General features: G+C 42.6%; 1 protein-coding gene across 1 annotated transcript in view; it reads right to left on the bottom strand.

Moving 5' to 3' along the window:
• SUSD3 (sushi domain containing 3) overlaps positions 1-20,221 on the bottom strand; it is a 52,974-nt gene extending 32,753 nt beyond the window's left edge. Inside the window, exon 1 of the mRNA XM_075287158.1 lies at positions 19,879-20,221. Within this exon, the coding sequence (XP_075143259.1) occupies positions 19,879-19,963 (85 nt within the window). The 5' untranslated portion in view covers positions 19,964-20,221. The remainder of the gene's footprint in view (positions 1-19,878) is intronic.
• Positions 20,222-25,229: the final 5,008 nt, after the last annotated feature.

Genomic DNA, 25,229 nt, shown 5'->3' with positions numbered 1-25,229 from the left:
GGCACAAAAAGGGCCCTATTGCGAAATATGTAATGGGCCCCCTCTTACCATGTTCTATCCATAACACTGGTGCCTACTTATGTTCTTGAGACGCCTTTCGGCCCCCTGAGGCTCCAGGGCCCAGTAGTGATTGCTATCTCTACACGACCTTGGTTGGGAAGACTCCCAATGTATATCTCCGATGGAAGGCTGTCATGTACATTATCTGTACAGCCATCTCCTTCTCTCTCACTACTCTACACGATCCCCAGGCCCACACCATTACTCTTTCGGCCACTGTTGCTTCTGGAGAAGACTTGTCATAGGTCCCATCTACAGCCCCATCTACTCCTAGATTGAAGCACTTTATCCTCATGGCTTTGCCACAGTGAGAACTGCACAAGTGCCACTTGCCCACCTCACTGGTCTACAATGGGATTTGCTTTTGGTGTGGCAAGAACATCAAACCAGACGGACTTACCTGCTGCTTGTAATTCTTAGGCAGTGCAGAATGGGTGGGGATCAGAGGAAAGCTCAGTGTTGCTGCACTTAGGAGAGATGGATCATTAGGGTCCTCTATAAAATGGCCAGGGCCACATTCTAGAAGTTTGAGTACTCCTTCTGCTGTCTTCCATGGAGATGCTCAACCAATAACTGTTCTAGTGATGTCTCTAGATCTCCTTAGTATTGGTGCATGTTTGGAGCACTGTGGCACATCTCAGCCTCTGTACCCCACTCCCAACTTTTTTAGACTTTGGCGGAATGGGGTTTGAATCTGGGTGGGCCAGGGTGGAGATCATCATCTGGTGGACCCCCATCCACCAGATTTACTATAACTTATACCAGAAAACTACCACAAATCTACACCAACCTCTGAGCCTCTTAGTAACCCTAGCATGCCCCTGGTGGGGAATGAACTAAGCCTGGTGGAAGGATCGCCAGTTTTAATAAATCCCCCCCCACCCCCACCTTAAGTTTAATGGCGTCATACAGAAGCATCCATCACCCAGGTTTTATGGCAATATGTTATTTTGCATGGCACCAAACCTTCTTTGATCTATACCTGCCAAACAGAGGCCAAAAGGATGTTAAATGGAGGGCAAAGACATAACACTTTACTTTTACATTCCTAATTTTTCTACACATCTGTGGAAAAGTTTTAGGCAGGTGTGGAAAAGATGCTGCAAAGTAAGAAAGCTTCCACAAATAGAAGTGTTAATAGTTTATTTTTGTCAATTAACCATTAAGTGAATTAAGAAAAGAGAAATATAAATTCCATCAATATTTGGTGTAACCTTTGCCCTTTGATTTCCATCAATTCTTCTCAGTACGGTTGCAAACAGTTTTTAGCAGAACTCAGCAGGATGGTTGTTCCCGCCATCTTGGAGAACTAAGAACATACCGTCTGTGGATGTAGGCTTGTCCAATCCTTCTGTCTCTTCATGTCATGCCAGACAGACTGGATGATGATGAGATCAGAGCTCTGTGGGGGCCGGATCATCACTTCCAGGACTCCTCCTCCAAAGAGCAAAGGTCACACCAAATATTGATGGGATTTACATTTCTCTTTTGTTCACTTGATTTTGTTAATTGACAATAATAAACTATTAACCCTTCTATTTCAGAAAGCATCCTTACTTTGCAGAATTTTTGTCCAGTCCCTGTATATAGTATATGAAGTCTGTTGTCCTTTAAAGCTCGGTCTTCTTTTCCCCGCGTCTCCTTACAAGAAGCAGATGAACAGCTGTTTATAACCCGGTGTCTGTTCCCTCACCTGCCTCCCACACTCCCTCAATACGTCTTCATGTAGCAGATGTTTGCCTGAGCGGAAAGAATCCCAATCATTTTCTCGGAGTAATCCACTTAAATGATAACCTGACTTTATAATTTTGTACAACAGCCTCGTAGTCAGCGGAGTAGCAGGGTATACAGCACAACCTGGCTGAATGTCTATGTATAATTCATGAACCTGAGAGATAAAGGCACCTTCAAAAAAATAAAAATAAATAAAACACCATCCAATGAATAACCACAGGTGAGTCAGTATGACGGAGCCTCGCTGTTCCTGTATGGTGTTGATTCATCATGTTCTGAATTTCCATGATTTTATTTTATCCGGGTGGCAGAATCTATTCTACCCCAAACCTGCATTTCAATGATTAGACTACATTAAAATTACAGGTTTCCACAGTAACCGGCATTGTCGAAATAATAACATTTGTTGCTCCTAGCAACCTGTTGAAAGATTAATCACAGAATGATTTCTTCTTGTAGAGTTCGGCGTATACCCGGAGCTGCAATCAGGTATTACAGTATAATACATTTATTATGAGGGATGAAAGAACAGGATCTGGAACTCAGAGGCTACTGGCAAGAAATGCAACTCACGCAAAATTCTCCAAAAGAAACGGCTCCCATTTATCTCAATGGCACCTTTGGACTTTCTTTCGGTGCATTACTGGGTAAGAATAAAGAGGTTCTTTAAAGGGGAGCTGTCAGCGCTCCTGACAAGACTGCTTTGTATTCTCTAAGAAATAACAATTCTGGAGCAACTTTTCTTAGAACTCTGTGTCGCGCCATTCCTCAGTTATTCCTCCTGAAATTTAGAAATACATAGAACTAAATGTTGCCATTTCCCTTGCCAAAGGGGGTGTGTCTCTACGCTGTCTAGCACTGATTGGACAGTCTGAGAGTATGCAGGGAGATGCCCCCAGCTGGTAACACCTAGCCATCAATTTAGTCATAAATTACTAATAGGAGAAAGAGAGGAACAACACAATGCGGCGTTAAAAGAGAAAATGCTCCAGAATTCTTAGTTCAAGGAGAATGCAAGTATTCACTAAAATAGACAAGTCAGGAGAGGTGGCTGAGGTCCTTTAAAGGTGGTCTTCAACGAATATAATTTTAATTAGAAGTAATAACTCAGTTTTCTGGTTCTGAAGAGACTCACATAGTTCCACTTAGTGTAAGGTCACAGAGGAAGAGAATGGCCAGGTTTATCTATCAGGCTACGCTACAGAGATGCCTCCGGTCTGTGCCAGTCGCTACATTGGCTGCCTATTCATTATAGAATACAATATAAAGTTATCACTCTCATGCACAAGGCTCTCCATAATGCCGCACCTCCATACATTTCCTCCCTCATCTCTGTTCTCCGTTCACTCAATGACCTAACACTTACATCCTCTATTATCAGAACCTCCCACGCTCATATACAAGACTTCTCCTGAGCTGCACCACTTCTCTGGAATGCTCTACCCCGGACTATCAGATTAACTCCCAATTTCTACAGTTTCAAATGCAAACTAAAGACACATCTTTTCAGACAGGCCTATCACAATTCCTAATGTAAACCCTTCCATACTATAATTAGAATCCCCAAAATCTAACCCTCCTCTGTCCCCGCTCCCACACTACTCCACATGATATGATATCTTTTCAGGCTAACTTTATAGGTCCAAGCTCCATCCACATGTTACAGGACACCACTAGTGATGACTCATAAAGTTTTGTTTGTGTAATGACAGTCACCTCTATTACAAAATTGTCTGAACACTGAATAAGCAATCCCGCCCCTGCTACCTCTTGTGTCACCCCCTCTACCTCATAGATTGTAAGCTCTTGTGAGCAGGACCCTCAGTCCCAGTGTGTGAAATGGCGTTCTTTGTTACGTATCTGTCTGTATTTGAACCTTACAAATTGTACAGTGCTGCAGAATATGTTGCCGCTATATAAATAAAATGTATTATTTATTATTATTATAATGCTGCAGATTTTCTGTGTAGATTTATATATATAGAAAATATAGTGGATCCGTCTTGGGGGTTGTCAGAGACGTATAGGTAATGGGTAGTTAGTGATGAGCCATCCGCAGGACACACTACCGGTATCAGATCGGTAGGAGTCCGACAGTCGGATTTTGAACAAATCAGCTGATTTGACGGCTAGAAGCCATATACAGGGTATATAGTGAGTGCAGCTCTGCTCCTGTTAAAGTAAATGTAAGAGATGCATTGTATACAGGTTACGGCTCCATACATTGTAGCGGTTCGGCCAGGAAACTGCAGCTCTGTTCCCATTCACTTCAATAGGAACAGAACTGTTTTCAACTGTATACCTTGTACATTGTATATGGCTTCAGCAGCCGACTTAGCTGATTGTGGGACCCCAACTGATCTCCGATCCACTGATGGCCTATATTATATTATATCCAATGATGGCCTATATTGAAGATAGAATCAGAGTGGGCTGCTTTGTTCTGGTCCTGACTACGACTACGACTGCAACAGTCCTAATAAACGTATTACTGGTATTATTTTTTTACTCCCACAATACTGAAGCCCGTGTTCTGTGATTCTGATCATCAATGCACTATTCTGGGAAGATCCAGACACCATTGATATTTTCATCCAGGAGGCCGATATTGACGTTTCATTGTTCCGCATTGTAAGTGCCGAAAAAAAAGCGCACCCTTGAAGCGGATTCTATGGCTCCAAATAGAATTAAGACTCATTTGTTGCAAATCTCGCCAGAATACTTGTATGAGATTTTCCAAGAAGTTGCTCTCCTGTCAGTACTAACTACAGTAAAGTCACTTCAGGCTATACGAAGCCGGGCCGCAGTTCCTATGGTAACAATCAGCGAACTCTCGCAGGTAGGATGCGGTGACATATTTTTGTCACTTGATTCATTACACGTCTGAAACAATAGCTGATACACTGACCAAAGGAGCGAACCGTCCTTCATAATCCGATGGAGGGGCAGGAAAAAAGCACGAAGAACAATAGGATTTTTTTTCCCGAACTCCGCAGATACAAAGCAATCTGCTTTCCGCGTGTGAAATGTAAAGCAGGATGAAATATGTTACGCTTTTCTGAAAATAATTACAGAGAATATACCGGCGGCACTGAATAGGAAAGAACAGCATTTTTAGGTAAATAGAGTGCTCGGCAAACTAATCAGAAGTCCTCGACGTGACAAGTGGAGCAGAAATGAAATAAAAATAAGATACGGAAAAAAATATCGCAGATTTGCGGAGATGACAGTTTCCAATTCAAAGAGCTGAGGCTGGATGGTTCAGAGGAGAAGATGACTGCAGAACTCTGTTCTTTTTTTATGTGGGATGAAATGGAGGAGATCTATGCTGGTGTAACATCCAGGCCGGCAGGGGGTAACTATGGGGGGTACGGAGAAGGCACCTAGGTCCTGGTGTGCGATAGGAGGCTTAAAGGACCTCCGCCATGTACGATGACGTCAAATGTGAATGATACATGAAGGACCCGGTTACAAATTCACATTGAAGGGCAGGGGCTTAAAATGGAGTCTGTCACGCAGCGCATGGATAAAGATCACCTTCTCGCCCGAATCCTGCCACTAATATTTTTTTGTGTAATTGTAGATTTTTTATTCTATTCATGAGTGCCTCCTCTGTTCTGTTCACAGCATTTAGTATAATGCTTTACAGCAGTCTCATGGCCATAGAAAAACACTGGAGCCATCTTATAGTGGCCTTTGCTAGACATTCTCTATGCAGGGAGGGGATTAGATAAATTATCTATTGTCAGTAGTGCATGCAATAATGGGTCAGTGGTGTTGTCTGTAGAGGTGTTATCTTCTATTATAATCCTTTCTGTCATGCGAATTGGGCAACTGCTGCAAAGAAAACCTCTACAAAATTGGCAAGTGTCAACCTATTTTTTTGGCTTAGTGGCCAGAGTGAAAATTGCATGATTTATAATTTTTTATTGTTTTTAAACATACACATTGGCCCAGATTTATTATGGAAAAATGTAATGGGATGGTTACAACTCACCATATAACACAGTGGAAGACTTCGGAGTGTGACGACCCGGCTTTAGGACTGATAAAGCTGTATGAACATGAAGAAAACGAAAGGATGGGCGTCTCCACTGACCGGCTTCCATAAAGCTGGTTATGGAAGCCGGTCAGTGGAGACGCCCATCCTTTCGTTTTCTCCAGATTTATTATGCCTTGTATGCAAGATTTCTGGCGTACAGGGAATAAAAAGTTGCATTTTTTTTGCACAAGACAATTGCGTCTTTTTAAATTTGGTGCCACTTTTCCAAAAAGTTTAAGAAATGCAACAGTTTTTGAAATTGCAGCATTTCCGTTGCAGATACGTTTTTTAAATGTGTGGAAGGGATTAGCCAGAATTATATCTCTTTAGTCACTGGAGGTAAACTATCCCCGGCTTCTTATATAAGTTAATGGGAAACCTATGATATTGAATATTTTGCCACTAAGCTATATATCAATCCGCTCAGCTCCTCCCGCTTTATAACGCAGATCAGACACCATATACAATGTAACAGGTTACCGTTAATAAACTTCCATAAAATTGTCTCTAGAGCGTATATTTGTGATGGGAAAATACAAGAGTGTGAGCCTCGCTGGGCCGGAGTACAGTCTCCGTACACTGCTGAGAATATGGAAGCTATATAAATAATAGATGATAAGTGAATCAATAGAAGTTTGGCTTTACTCTGCGGTTTCCTTCATGAAGTCAGAAAGTAAAAGCTCAGGAAACAAACAGAGCTGCAGTAATGTGTAACAAATGTCTCCTTCCCACGCTGGCTATACAGGCGCAGTAAACAGCTCGTGTGCTCATTCAGCTCGCTTTCCATTTCAAGGTAAATTGACTTACCACCTAGAATACCCGTCAGGACCACAAGGGGGACGCCATGAACCAACGCCGCCGCCTCTGGAACCTGTCACTTACAGAAACTTCTGCACCAGATGCTACATACTATTAGCTCCTTGGCTTGTGACCTGACATTACCTTACAGGAGAGTCATTTACTTTGTTATACATGTGTGTGTAAATATATGTAAAACTCAGACATATGTATGTACAGAATCTATATAAATATAAAGTATATCATAAATATATATTATATACACAGATGTAGCAGGGCTAAATATATATTTTACATGGTTGGCTTCCATCTCTTACAGGAAAGTATACCATAACTAGGATCTCTATCACTCTATAACTGGTGGTGTGTCTGACCCCTGGGACACCCGCTAATCCCGAGAATGAAAGGGACTTATTTTACCTTTCGTTCACATCTGCATTCAGTATTCTGTTCTGGGAGTTCGCATGGGGACCCCCCGAACGGAATACTGAACGCAACTGCAAGGGGTATGCAGTGAGAGCACAAGGAGACCATAGACTATAATGGGGTCCATGTGCTGGCCGCCAGATCTCCGTTGGGATCATGCAAACATGAAAGTAGTTTGCAATCTACTTTCCTGTCCGCATGATTCGTTATTATAGTCTACGGGGTCCGTGTGCTTTCGCTGCACACCGCTTGCAGTTACGTTCGATATTCCATTCGGTGGGTCCCCATGTGGACTCCTCGAACAGAATAGCAAATGCAGATGTCAACGAAGGGTAATGGGGTCCGTGTGCTTACCGAGTGCTGCCTGCACTAATCATGCTGGCAGGAAAGTAGATTGCGAACTACTTTCCTGTCTGCATGATCCCTGTGGAGATCTGGAGGCAAGCACACGGACCCCATTATAATCTATGGGGTCCGTGTGCTTTCACTGGCACACCGCTTGCAGTTGCGTTCAGTATTCCGTTCGGGGGGGGGGGGGGGAGGTTTCTCATGCGGACTCTCCCAGATGGAATACCGAATGCAGATGTGAACAAGGCTTTAGTGCCTGTAGAGCAGCCCTATGAAAGTCCATGAGTCTAGATGCAGTTCCTTGCATAGCCAGGTGGTCAGGGGTGAAGAGGAGGAGGAATAAGAGTAAGGGAGATCTGCACTGAATCCCTATAAGCAGGTTATCCGGCACGTGAATAGATCCTCAGTATATGAGCTCTGGTGTCTGACTATTAGTGGTGTCTCTGGTGAAGTGCAGAGCCACTACTATTACTTGAATAAGAGCGCCCTGCGAGCAATCCTCGTCCATTGCTGTAACTTCTGGGACCTGGAGACCACCAGAACAGATGATCTGTGATGGATCCTGGTGTCAGACCCCATAGATAACAGGTCTCAGTATGAAAAAATCCATTTGGGGCTGGAAACCCCTTTAATACTCAGGATCACTGATGAACTGATCAATCAATAAGTGTTACATAACCTAGATATATTTTCCTATACAGTGGTCTAACTAAACGGGATGCAGTCACTACATGGGTCCAGAACCCAGGGCAGCCGCACAGGCACTTTCACCACACTGTGAGTGGTCAAAAATGTTTTAATCTTGTTTTAGATTCCCTTTAATGGCTGGCAGTTTATTGATAATTTCTTTCCCCTGCCCGCTGGTGCACTGGAGCGAGAAGACTTTATATTACACAGTCTTCCACTGTCAGAAAGGAGAACTTTAACCATTTAGCTGCAAATATAGCAGTGGGCCAGCAACATACAGTCAATGAGAGAATATGTGGGACAAAAGGGTACACGCTTAGCGAGTAGAGGGCACTGACAGGGGATGGGAAGCTTGTGTGCACAGATTTATTGTGAACTAGTTTTCATGGCGGTCTGGGCTCAGATAGAAAAGGAAAGAGAAATGTAGATGCTGCTAAACTGTACAGATGGGACGTGGCTGACAGATGTGAGAAGACGTTGCATAGGGGGGCCAAGCTGAATGTTTGCACCAGGGCCAATGAGCCTATAATATACTAGGTAAATGAGGTTGTGTCTAATGACAAACTCATCTATATAGATCTGTTCCATTTGCAGGTATTGTAACTATATCTTGAATTATATGCAGGATTATGCAAATTAATTCTATATATCAAGGTAACCAGTAGGAAACCTCCGAGAATATCTCCCACATTCAATTTAATCTTATGTTCTCTTTCTTGTTACGATAAAGCGTACAATTGCTTGTAGTCTCTGGTGACACAATGACATAATGTCACTTCCTGCGGGGAGTAATTGCATCTCATCAGAGTTCTCGTAGCCATGCTTGGCAAGTTTGGTAGAAGTGAAACGATTCCCACTAATTCTTGCAATTACTCCTTGGAAACCCACAAACTCTGTGAAATCGGAAAAGGGATTTGACTAATGACTTTATTGCCCAGAGCAATCCCTCTGTCTGCTCGAGCTGACTGTGTCAATAATGAAATCCAACAAGTCTGCAGCAGCTGACGGCCCATAGACGTGCACACGTACCGAGGTGACATCTGCTCCCTGTTTTGTTGCAACTGGTTATAGGACAATTAGAGGCCACACACAGGATGGCGAGAAGGTGACCTGTCTAAACACATGCTACATAGTAGACATGTAGCGGTAGTAAATGCCTGAAATACATCAGTACCCATCACCACTAATGTCAATCCTCCCAAGATATGGCTCAATACTGTCTTACCCAATGCTATATCTTAAAAGTTTCCTTGGTAACAATAATATAAGGGTCATGTGGGTATATTATGTACCCCATATATTTAGGTAACCCCTAATAAGTCCATGGAAACATCTACTGCTGGACACATATCACATCTTGCCTGTTTGAAAGGTAGACTACCGTATATACCCGAGTATAAGCCGAGTCCCCTAATTTTGCCACAAAAAACTGGGAAAACTTATTGGCTCGAGTATAAGCCTGGGGGGGGGATGCAGCAGCTACTGGTAAATTTCAAAAATTAAAATGGTCGGAGTTTTTGGGTGCAGTAGATGCTGGGAAAGGGGAGGGGGTGTTTTGGTTGTCTGTCTGCCCCTTCCCTGAGCTTGAGGACTGTTTTTTTTTTTCCCCCACTTGGAATTCAGCCTGGCTGAATATAGGGGATCTGCAGTGCTCCTATTAACCCCTTCCCGATGGAACAGGAGGACTGCAGATCCCCTATATTCAGTAGACCGGGCACTGTCAGACACAGGGATACCTAATGTGTATGTGTTTCACAGTCATTTTATACTCGAGTCAGCAAATTTCTTTTTTCTGACTCGAGTATAAGCTGAGGGGGGCTTTTTCAGCACAAAAACTGTGCTGAAAAATTTGGCTTATACTTGAGTATATATGGTATATAAAATGTAATGAAGGTGATCTTCTTACCGGTGGCTGCATTTGTGGGTTATCTGATACCTTCTGGTCCTCAGCTGTGTCATGTGATCAGCAACAAGCTTCTCATGTGTAGATAGGATATCCGTTTCTTCTCATTTTTCCTATGACACTCACATTGAGGTTTTCATAGGAATGAATTAAGACTGACTTGTGTCAAGTCTTATTGATGGTCACATGACACAGCTGAGGACCATAAAGCCTCCTGATCCTGACCAGTTACTGTCTGTCTCCTTGTCATCTTGGTACCATTGCCAGTCTGGTGTTTGGCTCTATCATCTAGAAAGAACCTGATAGAAAGTAGCATACCTCAGTGAGGAGGTTAACTACTTGTACCCCTATTGATTGGGAGAATGGAGGATTTTGGTCCCACTTTCTGAATGGAATGGTTGTAATGTGGTGGCGAGGTATTGAGCGTCCTCATCTCAATCGATATGTTGGAGATGGCCAAGTGTGGTACTTTGGCTTCTCCTGTTGAATGGTGGAATGGTGCAATGCCTGACCATCACATGACCACTGTTCCATTCAGAAAGTGGAACAGAAGTCCTCCATTCTCCCAGTCAATGGGGGTATGAGCAGTTAACCCCCTCACTGACCACTCAGACCCCCGCTAAGTTACCCCAGATGGAATCACATGAGCATACGCTTGATATGAGGTGCATGGCCACAGAAGCGAAGTCTACTGTCCTCTGCTACATTAGCAAGATGGGCACCAGACTCAACTCTTTGTAAATATTAAAGTTAGTGAACCCTGGGGTCACTTAGCGAACCCTGGGGTAGACAAACTTGACGTAGACAAGTTTGAGACCCTAAAACAACAATACATAAGAACATGGTAGAGGCTTAGTGTTCCCAAATCTGGAGACAGATTCTCTTTAAGGTTTCGAGGGGCAGGCTGGGTAAATGTTGTTTTCATTCTTATTACACAGTATGATCTGTTCTCGTCCTTCCTGTTCATGTAGGAGTTAAAAGCGAGCACGCCTGTCACACAAGATACATCACCAACATTCAAAACAAGACATGACTAAGCAAATGAAAGCAATGTTGGGAACTGATAAATGTTACAATTATCCATCCTACAGAAGAGTTCTTCGAGTAGACTTAGATTTTTTTCTAGCCGGCCTTGACAAATATAAATTATTTAAGGCTTTTAACTAATCATGGATACTATGGCGTCTCCTCCAACTGCATAAACACGTTTTCTAGATGGTTTTCTTCAATCAGCTGAGCCGCGGTTTCTTCTAGGACTTATTTAATGTTCTGTCGGCTGGAGTGCCCTCTTCTCACCGCAGTTAATCACTAACTGCATTATCATATAGTATACTATTTATACCGCCAAGGTTTATCCATCAAGTTACTCAGTATCTGTGTTTGCTAAACTCAACACTGTGTTATGCCTAGTAAGAATCCTTGCGTTATACACCAGCCCTTCAGGCCCTACATAACATATAGTATCATTTTTGTTTGAGGTGTTCTTTTAAATTTAGTTAAAGGGGTTGTCTTGACACATGCAGGCGTAAAATAAAAAATAAAAAATCACTAACATACTGTAATTTTCAAAATTTTCTAAATGGCCCAATTTTGCCGATTGTCATCTGGTCCCAGAAGCTTGGAGGTTCTGGAAGCCTTGACGTTTGTGACACAGGATGCAGCGACGGGACCTCCTGGCATGTTGGTAACATGATCAAGGGGGCTGACTGTCAGTTCACTAGCCTACCAAGCCCCCATGTCATCGTCAAATTTGTCACACAATGGATACCGGACATCCATTTTGGTTTGTAGGGTTCTATGTTTTGCTGCATAATAGTTACAACAAATGATGACCATAAACTCTAGAAAATCTTCAGTCAGTCAAAAAGTATAGGTAAAGGGAGTCTAAAAAGTCTCCCAAACCAATAATAATACTATGTAGGGACTTTTAATAGAGCAGAAATATACCTCAGGGTCCACATATTGATAATGCAATGTGGAGATTATATTCTTTTTATGGATATGCAAATCAGCCTACGAGTGCACTGGGGGTGGGGTCTAATTTACCAGATTTGCCTACAGTTACGTGTGCTCGGAGTGTACCTTTTAGCTGTGAATGGTAATTGCAGCCTCTGCCTCTGTCACAGCTGTCTGTAGGCAAATCTGGTAAATTGGGTCTGCCCTCAGGCCTGGATCACATCTGTATTGGTAATCCGATTGGGGAGTCCACATGGGGACCCCCCGAATGGACTACTGAACGCATTGGTAAGCGGTGTGCAGTGAAAGCACACGGACCCCATAGACTATAATGGGGTCCATGTGCTCTCCGAATGGAACATGCGGACAGAAAAGTACTTCACAATCTACTTTCGTGACTGCATGATTTGTGCAGAAACTGCACTGAAAGCACACAGACCCCTTTATAGTTTATGGGGTCCATGTGCTTTCACTGCACACCACTTGACATTGCGTTCGGTAGTCCGTTTGGGGGGGTAGGTCCCCAGGCGGACTCCCCGAAAAGATTACTGACACAGATGTGAACCAGGCCTCAGTGCACTTGCAGGCTGATTTGCTGAAAAAGATGGCTTCACTGCTTAGTGGCCACTAAGGTTTGTTTTTGCTTCTCTAAAGGCCCCTACACTGGACTATTATTGGTTTGGGGGGTATTTTGGACATCCTGGACTCCCTTTAAGATTCACATGGGGTGACTTTACTATCCAAGAAAGAATGGCATGTGGACGCAAAAAAAAAACAACATGTAAGAAGGAAATAACAGAATGGCAAAGTACAGACTGGTAGTCGAAGAGGAGACAGGAACCACAAAACAATTTCACGACCGATTAACAGCAATTCAATGGTAAGTGACTCTGCTAACCCTTTAAATGCTGACAGAGGAGTTTCCAGATTTTATTACAGCATCCTTGAGTTTGATCCCAAGAAGAAGCCATAACTGAAGCAATAAATTGGAATAAAACCGTTCATGCACGCCACCTAAAAAGGTCAATTTTAGCATAATAAAATTACCAATGTAATGTCTCACCAACTCATTCCCTCGCTGACCTAACTCCGACAATGAATATTTCTGAGATAACATAATATCGGCATAAATAGCCTGATATGATAAGACAGCGGCGCTTAATGAATATTAGATTAAAACCTCAAGCATGAGAGTGACAAAAGCATCTTCTGCTGGTAAAAAATTTAACAGACATCATAAGGCCACCCGGCGCCGCAGCTATTTCATGCGCCCAGTTTATTGTCAGGCTTAACTCGTTTCACACTATTTCCTCTGGTCTGGTGCCAGCAGCAATCGATCTACACAAAACTAAAGTAGAAACTGGCAGTAAAGTGACAACACGGAAATAAGAAATAAGTGATGGCTGAGGTGGGTTGTGCCAAAGGTAAAATCCTGGATATCGCCCTCTTTGTTTTAGTTCATGTGTACTTAAAGAGGACCTTTTACCACCTCCGCCAAGTCCAGCTCTTTGCATCATTTCATAGTCTCTACTGATTCCAGCACAGTTGGAATTTTTCCTCTAGCCCCGACTGACCCCAAGAAATATGTGCTATTAAATCATATAGTATTTAGGCTCTGTACTGTCAGGAGGGATCACACTGCTCACCTGACAGTGCAGAGCCTAAACAGCCTATCAGACACCAAAACTGTCTGCATTGATTACCCAGGAATAGTGGGGGCTAGAGAAAAAATTCCAACTGCACTGGAATCAATGCAGAAGCGACTATTAAATGATGCTAAAATTGAATTTGGTGTACCAAGCCTGTAGCTCCCCAACATCGTGTACCAATTCTGATACTATAGGGGGAATTTATTAAGTTTCCTATGTCAGTTGTCTTAAAGGGCCCGACTGATACTAACTGAGCCTGAATTATCAAGAGATAACAAGTGTGTTGAAGCTTACCTCTTTGAAGCAATTCTAAAAAAAAATGTTCTAAGACAGCGAACTACTATAGATGTGATACAAGTGTACTAAGTGACCAACAGACTGTGGCCCCCCCTAGTCACCAACCCAGGTCTGTGACACCCTCTAGTCATAATGCTGAAATGTTCACTATGCCCCATGTTCATGAAGCGTCTTCTATGGAAAGCCTATTCCCAGTACAGCAGTTCTAATGCATATTATATTGCGCTGTTCTCTCTCTATTAAAGTCAATAAACCAAGTGCTCTCCAGTTCTTAATATTATATTGTGAATGGCTTTAAAACCCCATTCCCTACTGAGTAATATCTTTCCATTGCCATCTTCAGCACTAAAATCTCTACATAAAGCTGCACATGCTCTAAAGGCAACTGAAAGGGAACCTGCCATGATGGAAGTAGAGTCTGATCTGCAGGCGGCATGTTATAGAGCAGGAGGAGTGGTGCAGACTGATATATAGCGCTGGGGGAAAAAGTGAATGAAATGAAATGATGTGAATGAAGCAAAGAGGAATGTAAATCCCATCAATATTTGGTGTGACATTTGCCCTTTATCAGTTCTTCTTGGCACTTGCAGACAGATTTTTGCAGAATTGGGCAGGGAGGTTTTTCCCGCCATCTTGGAGAACTAAGCCCAGCTCTTCTGTGGATGTAGGCTTGTCCAATCCTTCTGTCTCCTTAAATAATCCAAGACAGACTGGATGATGTTGAGATCAGGGGGGCCATATCATCACTTTCAGGAATCCTCCTCTGAAGGGCAAATATTGATAGGATTTAGATTTTTTTTTTATATATAGTTTGTTAATTTACATGAATAAACTAATAACATTGCCTAAAACTTTTTCACAGTACAAAAGGTCCGAAACTTTGCACGCTTTACGGAACTTAAAAAGTATGTAAAGCCATTTTCTTTGGTCACTTGTTGTCTTAGTAGAAGTTAATGTAATGTGTAAATTATTACAAGGAGTTACAAAACATTACACTAAGCTATGACAGGGTGATGCGGTTGGGTTAACTAACTGTGAAATTAATGCGGCCATGTGACAGCTATTAAAAAACATCCATCGCACCGTCGTGTGAATATCGGGTAATTCATGACAAATCCAGTGACCAAAATCCTATAAAATTACAATTATACAATATTTACAATTCTGTAATAATGTTGGGACTCCCATTATAATGAAGGGATACAGGATGGGTGTCCCATAGTCAGACCCACACCGATCTAGCTGTTATCACCTATATAGTGGATAGGTAGTAATCACTTATGACTGTTCAGTCTTCCACCTCAAATCCATCCCCAAATTTTAGGCCTGTGCACTCTGCGGTGATAAGCCACTCTAATGGTTTTGCGCTCTGATTATCCTCAGACACAATGGGGTAGTTTTATTAAGACTGGCGTTTCATATTCCAATCTTAATAAAGGCCCCAATTGCTGTCAGTCATGGCTGATTTATGAAGGGGCTCAGTCGGACACCCATACGGCCTAATGGAGGCCTACCCCACTTAGATCAGCCGCAGAATCGACAGAAAGATTGAGAGGACACTTATGTTTTTCAGCGTCCTACAAAAAGAAGCGTCCATCACTGCCTCACATTGAAAATAAGGGAATTTGGAGCTAATTTTAGGCCAGAATCCACCTCAGCCCCAGGTTCAGTCTTGTAAATGACGTCTTGTAATCAACATGGTGATTCTGCTGTGGTACAATAATGGACTTTCTACCCACCCATGACATCTTGTAGGTTCATATCCTCTCATCAATAAAACCAAAAACACTCGAAGGCCTGTTCTCCGACACTATAGACGCCACTTATATATGTACTGTATATTACTTACTGATGGTCTGGTGTTTTAGGAGAGACCTGTCCATATTGTCCCATCTAGAACATGACTAGAATGTCAGAGAAAACTGATGTCCAGAGTAGAGGACGTTAAAAAATGGCATATAACAAGGCCTGTACCCCCTTACCCAATCTTTTCTGGTGTGCCCATTTTTAGGTTTCCTCTCCAATCAGTAGTATGAGGTGGCTGAGCATAAATAGGGTTCTCACTATGGAGTTTATGGGGAAAGTGAAACATTTGGCTGAAAGTATAAATCTCATAAACTATAATGCAGATGGCCATGCCTAGAAGTTATCATCTCAATTCCAAATGGGGAGCGGGATATCGCCATTCTTGAAAAAATGGAACACCCTCTCATCACATATTTATGGCCTACACTATTAATATGTCTCGGGTAGGAATATCACTTCAAGCATATTTGCCAATACTCCCAGGAAATAGGCAGGAAGGGGCACAGCCTACCAAGGGTCAGGGTTTGGGGTATAATTAACCCTTAAAGTGTTTGGTTTGCGGTCGTTCCTAGGAGTGAAAGTGGCGCTCCCAGTTCGGTTGTAGGAGGGGCTAAAGTTACCCAGAATTTTATTGGCAACTATGCCTTTAAGTTTAATTGTGAACCTTGAATGTGGAAACATCTAACAATGTGGCTCTTGGAACAGAAATACTGTCCACACCTACTATAGGGAGACAATGCCACAAAAGAGACCATATGAAACCGAGGAGGAGGAGTTTTTCGATTTTTACCCCATGACCTGCCTGTTCGATGATGTCACAGATTTTTACCATGCATCTAAAAGATAGAGGATGTGAAACTAGAGGTGGACAATTCAGAGATAGGATTTTTAAGAGGACAAGACACCATTGTAGCATTTCCTATAAAATGAGTTCTGTGCTGTGTTGCTCCTCCTGGAAATTTAAGAACGAGTTCACAACTGGGTGTTTCAATTACCCTTGTCAAAAGGGTGTGTCTCTGCACCGTGGCTTGCATAGTGCTAGAACGTGCTGTCTATTTATTAATGAATTACAAGGAGTAATAATAGAAGAACATCACAAAGCAGAGTTAGGGCCGGTTCACATTAGCGCTTGCCTCCTATTTGGAAGGAGTCCGCAGGAGGACCCCCCCCCGAACGGAATACCAGCGCAACTGCAAGCGCTGGACAGTTAAGCACACGGACCCCATAGCATATAATGGTCCGTGTGTTTAACGGTCCAGCGCTTGCAGTTGCGCTGGTATTCCGTTCGGGGGGGTCCTCCTGCAGACTCCTTCTAGACGGGAGGCAAGCACTAATGTGAACCGGCCCTTAGGCCCCACGTTGCTGAAAAGCTGCTTTTTGGGTTGCAGATTTTGCTGCAGTTTTCTGAGTCAAACCCAGAAATTGTTACAAAAGGAATGGAAAATCTATGGGAAGCTCTTATACTTCTCTCTTCTGCTCAGTCCACTCTTGGTTTTGGCTCAAAAAAATTGAAGCAAAATCTGAAACACAAAAAACAGCTTTCCCACAATTTGGGGCCTTAGCCTAGGGCTGGGTTCACATGGTGGAAGAAGAATTTGAGATTCCTCTTCATTCTCTGACCGACCCTCTGGCTCCTGGGGTGTCTTTCATCTGCAGTTGAATCAGACACAGAATCCGCAGCAAGGTGGGCAGGGCGCTCAAAATCAGCACCAAATTCCATCATGTGAATATACACTAACAAGAAACGATGCCCCAGAATTCTTATTTCATGGGAAATATTTAGTAAAAAAGACATGTCAGAAGAGGCAACTGATCCTCTATGAATGCAAGAAGATAACTAAGGCCCAGTTCACATCTGCGCTCCTTATTCCATTTGGGGAGTACGCTTGGGGACCCCTCGAACGGAAACCTATATGCATTACAAAGCGGTTAGCTAAGAAACCACACAGACCGGGGTCCATGTGGTTTCTGCACAAAACACGTAGAGAGAAGAGTGCTGCTTGCTATACTTTTCTCTCCGCATGATTCATGTGGCCACCGAGCAGAAACCACACAAACCATTATAGTCTATAGGGTCCGTGTGGTTTCCCAGGTAACCGCTTTTTAATGCATATAGGTTTCCGTTCTGGGGGGGTCCCCAAGCGGACTCCTCATATGGAATAAGGAACGCAGATGTGAACTGGGCCTAAGGTTCTTGTTTATCTACCTATTCTGCTGCGGAATATGTGGCGCTATATCAATAAAATGTATTATTATTATTACATGTCAGTGTCTGTCTAACGCTAGATATGTATGCTGTAGGTTATTTCCATGAATACGTATCCATGAGACAGACACTAGGTTAATTTAGTAATTCCACACTTCGCGCCACAGACATCCAGATTATTCATCCAGATTAAACGACCGGTCCAAATTGTTCAATACAAATCATAGAGACGCAGATTAACCCCGGCCCTTTCGAGCACGGCGTAATTACTGTTGCGGCGTATCTGTTACTTGTCCTCATTGTATTGTTATTTAAAAGACTGGAACTGAGCTGTCAGAACGGCCCATGAAACAGATCATATCAAGCCCACAGGGGACACAGATCGCTTTCCCGGTTTCTGAGACAAACTCTTCCCTAACAAGGCTTCTGGAGTGTAGACTTCTGGGACTGCTCGACTATTTTCTACAGAAAAAAGAGGATTTAATTACTCTGAAGAATGGGGATTCCTGGACTGTTCTAGGCTGTAACCTCCCAAGTAACGGTGAGACCGACGCGGCATTAAAAGCTTAGGGGCTAATTATATTACTAACACCTCCAGTACATACAAAGGCTGTTACGAAGGGATTACACCAATGTGACACCACCTAGACATTAAAAAATTGTGAAAAACACTACACTAAATCATGATAGGAAGCTAGTAACTGAAAGGATTGCCCAACAATTCTCATACGATCCTCTAATGGAAGCAAACAACCAATGGGTCAAGTATGAAAGAGCGAAACATGAATTTTCATACCAAAAAAATTGGTAAATTGTACTTCATAGACATGTGTCATGTATGACACACAATGGCAGTACTCAATAGACACAGGACATGGGGATCAAATAGAAAAAGAGCCAAAAATACAAATTTGCGTCCAGAAAAAAAAATTGTGAAAAATTTTGGACATAAAACAATATTTAATACATTCTGGCACCAACAGCAGTTATGTTTCCATATGTCAAGTATTATATGCCATATCATAGACATGTATGACAAGTAATAGCTTTATATGACAGACATATGACATGTATGACAAGTAATGGCTGTACTAGATAGATAGATAGATAGATAGATAGATAGATAGATAGATAGATAGATAGATAGATAGAGGACATAACGAGTAATGACTGTACATCATAGACATCACATGTGTAAGTGACAGATGTACATGACACACATATGACATGTACTGTATGACAAGTAATGGCTGTACTTGATAGATTTGATATGTGGACACGTAATGACTGTACTTCATAGACGTATAACATGTATGACAAGTAATGGCTGTGCTTAATAGATATAAGACATGTAATGACTGTATTGTGTAGACATATGACACGTATGATACATAACAGCTGTACTTGATAGACATTTCTGACATTTCCTATGTTCAATATTGACCACCTCCATAGTATTGGGCCCAAACATAAGTTGTCAAATCACCAAATACATGTCCTAATTACAACAATTAAAGGGGATGTCCATCTTGTATCACCCCAGCTCAACCTGCAGGTCACCTGGTGTCACGCCGAGCACAACTTAAAGGGAAACTCATTTTTCTCGTCACCTATCAATCGCTGATTTTAGCAGACACCTGGACGACCACCGTAAATGACGTGGCCCATCATAAAGTAATCTATAGGAGACCCCCTATAATGGCATAACCTACTGTAGTAGTGTGAACACGGGCTTATCTAGAGCAAGCAACACATCCAAATATGCAAAACAAAACAATTCTACAATTTTTTTTGCAACAATTTTAAGATTTTCGGATCATCTGGAATTGGATACAAAAAAAATCAGGTCATTACTGTCACCTGTATACTCCTCTACTATGTATGCTATATACCAGGGCTTGAGTGTGGGCTACCCTATGGTACTGTATACATATGCATAGGCATGAGACAGACACATGAGCCTTACCTGTGCTGTTATACAAGTTATTCTTCTCCTCTGTGACCAGGACAGTCCTTGAGAGATCCAGTACTGAGGCTGTGGCTGACTGCATGCTTTCTGCTCAGTCCTCATCCACTAGCAGGAGCAGATAGCAAGGAAACCTCACAAGCAGGTGAGAAGAAGCCTGGAGATCCCTGGAAGAGGTTTAATGAGGCATCAATCTTGCTGCACACATAATGACTGCAGGGACAGGCTGGCCCAGATCACCTCCTGCTAGCTCATTAATCTCTAATCTGAAATGGACAGAAACACTTGAGGAGTGAAATATTTGCTTAAATCTGTGCGTCTGTAAAGCAGCTCTGAGTGTGCACTGGATTATATGTGCTGCAGGGAGAGGATGCTGGCGGGCGCCCTCTACAGGCCGCTGGCCGTCATTACTCATCTCCTCAGGGACTGGAGTGGAGAAATCAAACATTGCTCATGTGAGGGGAGAAGATGGGGAGTTCACAGATGGAGAGGTTTCTTCTTCTTCTCCTACTCCTCTCATTACACATGAGGAAAGGGCATCATTTATCAAACTGTATAGGCATCAGGACAGGAAAAGGTTAAGCTGTCAGTCCCAGTCTGGGTTATGGCCGCTTGGTAATAAGCATTCACTTTATCACCCGTCAGTCTGCGCCTCCAGGTTAGAGGATGATGGGCAGGAGAGACAAAACTGTGCCCTGATGATAAAGAAGGATCTGGCCCTCAGCCCTGTCGCATGGATGAGATATATCAAAGTATGGACTACGCGCCTTCTCGTAGTGGCTGAAAATGAGAAATGGACCAGTGATTTGAGAATATTGGCAACTACATCCTGGGCTTTAGCCTTTTCCTAATACTGGCTACAACATAAGGCCTCATGCACATGACTTTTTTTAATTTATTTTTTTTATCCACAATTACACTACAACTGTATGTCCGTGCGGTATACAAAGACCGCAAATTCTGAAGTAAAGTCCTATTTCTTTTGAGGGAATTATTTTGGCAATTAATAAAATAACAATTGTCTGTATAGATGCAGATAAGGTTTCCATCTTTTTCAGGCCCCCAAACAGACCTGAAGTGCTGATATACAAACACTAACATTAGGGCTCCTAGGAACCTATTTGTAAAACATAATGTAGAATACTGTCAGGGCTCCTAGGAACCTATCTATAAAACATAGTGTAGAGCACTGTCAGGGCTCCTAGGAACCTATCTATAAAACATAGTGTAGAACACTGTCAGGGCTCCTAGGAACCTATCTATAAAACATAGTGTAGAACACTGTCAGGGCTCCTAGGAACCTATCTATAAAACATAGTGTAGAGCACTGTCAGGGCTCCTAGGAACCTATCTATAAAACATACTGTAGAACACTGTCAGGGCTCCTAGGAACCTATCTATAAAACATAGTGTAGAATACTGTCAGGGCTCCTAGGAACCTATCTATAAAACATAGTGTAGAACACTGTCAGGGCTCCTAGGAACCTATCTATAAAACATAGTGTAGAACACTGTCAGGACTCCTAGGAACCTATCTATAAAACATAGTGTAGAGCACTGTCAGGGCTCCTAGGAACCTATCTATAAAACATACTGTAGAACACTGTCAGGGCTCCTAGGAACCTATCTATAAAGCATAGTGTAGAATACTGTCAGGGCTACTAGGAAACTATCTATAAAACATAGTGTATAACACTGTCAGGGCTCCTAGGAACCTATCTATAAAACATAGTGTAGAACACTGTCAGGGCTCCTAGGAATCTATCTATAAAACATAGTGTAGAACACTGTCAGGGCTCCTAGGAACCTATCTATAAAACATGGTGTAGAATACTGTCAGGGCTACTAGGAAACTATCTATAAAACATAGTGTATAACACTGTCAGGGCTCCTAGGAACCTATCTATAAAACATAGTGTAGAATACTGTCAGGGCTACTAGGAAACTATCTATAAAACATAGTGTAGAACACTGTCAGGGCTCCTAGGAATCTATCTATAAAACATAGTGTAGAACACTGTCAGGACTCCTAGGAACCTATCTATAAAACATAGTGTAGAGCACTGTCAGGGCTCCTAGGAACCTATCTATAAAACATAGTGTAGAGCACTGTCAGGGCTCCTAGGAACCTATCTATAAAACATAGTGTAGAGCACTGTCAGGGCTCCTAGGAACCTATCTATAAAACATACTGTAGAACACTGTCAGGGCTCCTAGGAACCTATCTATAAAACATACTGTAGAACACTGTCAGGGCTCCTAGGAACTTATCTATAAAACAGTGTAGAACACTGTCAGGACTCCTAGGAACCTATCTATAAAACATAGTGTATGGCACTGTCAGGGCTCCTAGGAACCTATCTATAAAACATAGTGTAGAGCACTGTCAGGGCTCCTAGGAACCTATCTATAAAACATACTGTAGAACACTGTCAGGGCTCCTAGGAACCTATCTATAAAACATAGTGTATGGCACTGTCAGGGCTCCTAGGAACCTATCTATAAAACATAGTGTAGAACACTGTCAGGGCTCCTAGTAACCTATCTATAAAACATAGTGTATAACACTGTCAGGGCTCCTAGGAATCTATCTATAAAACATAGTGTAGAATACTGTCAGGGCTCCTAGTAACCTATCTATAAAACATAGTGTAGAACACTGTTAGGAACCTATCTATCCAATTTCCAGATCTCTAAGGCAAGCATAGCCAAAGTTATATTGAAGTTAAAGTGACTCTAAGGGTCCATTCACATGGAGGAAAATTGCGCTGAATTTGGCGCTGAATTTCAGCGCAAGTCAATGGGAGGCTTTTTTTTGTCAGCGCTGAAATTCAGCGCCAAATTCCTCACCATTTTCCTCCGTGTGAATGCGCACTAAGGTTCCTTCAGGTATAATAGGCGGAGGCCCAGGGGAGGTTACCTCTTTAGGGACTCCACACGGCATCCAGCACTCTGTTTTTTCATGAGATTGCTGTAGGCCAAAATGTTTTAGTTTCTCATTGTTGTTGATATCTGACTCATATGGTTGTTTTATCCGCTAGATCAGGGGTCAGAAGCCTTCAGCTCTCCAGCTGCTGTGAAACTACAACTCCCATCATGCTCCATTCACTTCCATGGGAATTCCAGGAACAGTCGAGCTAGTATGCATGCTGGGAGTTGTAGTTTTACAATAGCTGGAGCGCTGAAAGTTTCTTAACCCTGTGCTAGACGAGATGAGACCACTAGCGGTGGAAGTTCTGAGAGGGAAACATAAGAACACCAGGGGGCACTATGACAATTGTGGGACAAACAATGGCAGGTATTTTCATGTCTCTAGAAGAATACAATTTGATCAGTGCGACTGTATGTAACATGGCTTTCTCCAGAGAAATAGCGCACAGTAATATCCGTCTCCTATAAATCTCTTACAACAAACGTAAGGGAATCAAATTTTTTATTTTTCTGAAAGCAAAGAGACAAAAATGTCTTTATTCATATGAAACAGACCAGGTTTCCATGACAATGGTTGATCCTTGGAAAATTGGCTGTTTATAATGAAAGGCATTTCAAGGATCTGTCACCATTCAGGTATTTTCCTGTTATCGTTTTTATTTTTAAGCCGCTCTTGACCTTGGGGTTGAATAGAAATTTTGGCATGAGCCAAATCATAATAATAAACACAGAAAATCAGGGAAGTGCCCCTACATAACCCAATGTGAGCCAGACAGGTGGAAGGGCGGCTGACTCGTGGTACCAGTCATATGGCCCTGTACACATGTTCACTTCACACACTGTACTGTGATACGATTACATTCATGACGTGGGTGAATGCAAAAAAAAGAAGTCTCTACAATAAAATAAAAAACCTCTTCATGAAATGGATAAAGAAGAATGCTGATATTAATCGGTTAGCCATTGCCTCAGCAACTATACCATCCATTGTTCATTAGCATTGTGCATTCGCCCCTGCCTATGCCGAATCTAGGTGTTAAGGAGATCCTGCCACCAGGTCTGAAAAGCCCAATGACATCCAACATCTGATGGGCGCCGTCACTCAGAGCATTTTGGTGTTTTATCAAAATCTGTTCAGCTATTCCAAAGATATAAACCCTTTCCCTTCTGATACAAAGTGGGAATTAGAAGTGCATGGCATACAGTACACAGAGAAATCACAGTGTTACTACCCACTTGGCTTGTATACCCTAATTTACATTAATCTAAAAGGTCTTATAACTTTGGAATAGCCAAACAGATTTGAATAAACAAAACACGAAAATGCTCAGGGTGACAGCACTGATCAGATCATGCATGGCACTGGGCTTTTCAGATCTGATGATGGATCCTCTTGAAACTCAGTTGAGGTTGCATAGGGTGAACATGGTCTAAGAGCATAGCCTAACACAATGATGTTCATTCATATATGGATCTGACACAATAATGGAGGGTTACGTAAATTTTACATAAATCTCCATTATTGTGTCAGATCCATATATGAATGCACATGATTTTACATTGTAAAAACAAAAATTTGTGACTTGCAACTTTCTAATGTACTTTGTATCTCAGATCCTCACTATTTGTAAAGTATTAGGAGGGGGCCTGTTAGTACACCATGCCATCATAGTATATCATGGTGATGGTGGGTGTACAGGGGCTGTGCTCACAGAATCAGCGGAGGGTGTTAGTTCTAATAGCTGACCTCCTGCTGCAATGGAGATAACTTATCTCAGACATTTATCCTCCTCAGATGATAGGGCCAATCGGGTTGGTTACACAGAGGGAATGTTATGCTCAGGGCTGGCTCCAGGTTTTTATGGGCCCTTGGACGACAATGCCTCAGTGGGCCCCCTTGTGGAGGAGGCGGGAGTCAGGACACTGCGCGCCACTGCGGGTGGACAAAACGAGTGACGTCACACAGGAGCACAGCGTCACCTACGCCATACCTCCCAACTTTTGAAGAATAGAAAGAGAGACAAAATGTGCGGCAAATTTAGTTCCGCCCACTTCATGTTGACTCCACCCATTCTCATTCATTTTTCATGTGCTCCCACACAGTATAATCCTCCTACAGTCACCCGTAAATTATATGCCCCCCCTCCATCTCTCCCTCAGTTTCATATACACCCTTCCTCTTCCCCCAGTTTCATATCCCCCCCTCCATCTCTGTCCCCAGTTTCATGCCATTCTCCCCCCCTTCATCTGCCCCAGTGTCATGCTGTTCTCCCCCCCTTCATCTTTCCCAGTGTCATGCCGTTCTCTCCCCCCCTTCATCTTCTCCAGTGTCATGCCGTTCTCCCCCCCCCCCTTCATTTCAGTTTTATGGGCCCCCTACATTATGTTCCACCTTAATGTTTAACACAAACAAACACTTA

Source organism: Leptodactylus fuscus, chromosome 9, assembly GCF_031893055.1.
Source record: "Leptodactylus fuscus isolate aLepFus1 chromosome 9, aLepFus1.hap2, whole genome shotgun sequence".
Taxonomy (NCBI): Eukaryota; Metazoa; Chordata; class Amphibia; order Anura; family Leptodactylidae; genus Leptodactylus; species Leptodactylus fuscus.
Note: the sequence above shows the minus strand (reverse complement) of the source record. Positions and strands in the feature narration are given on the sequence as shown.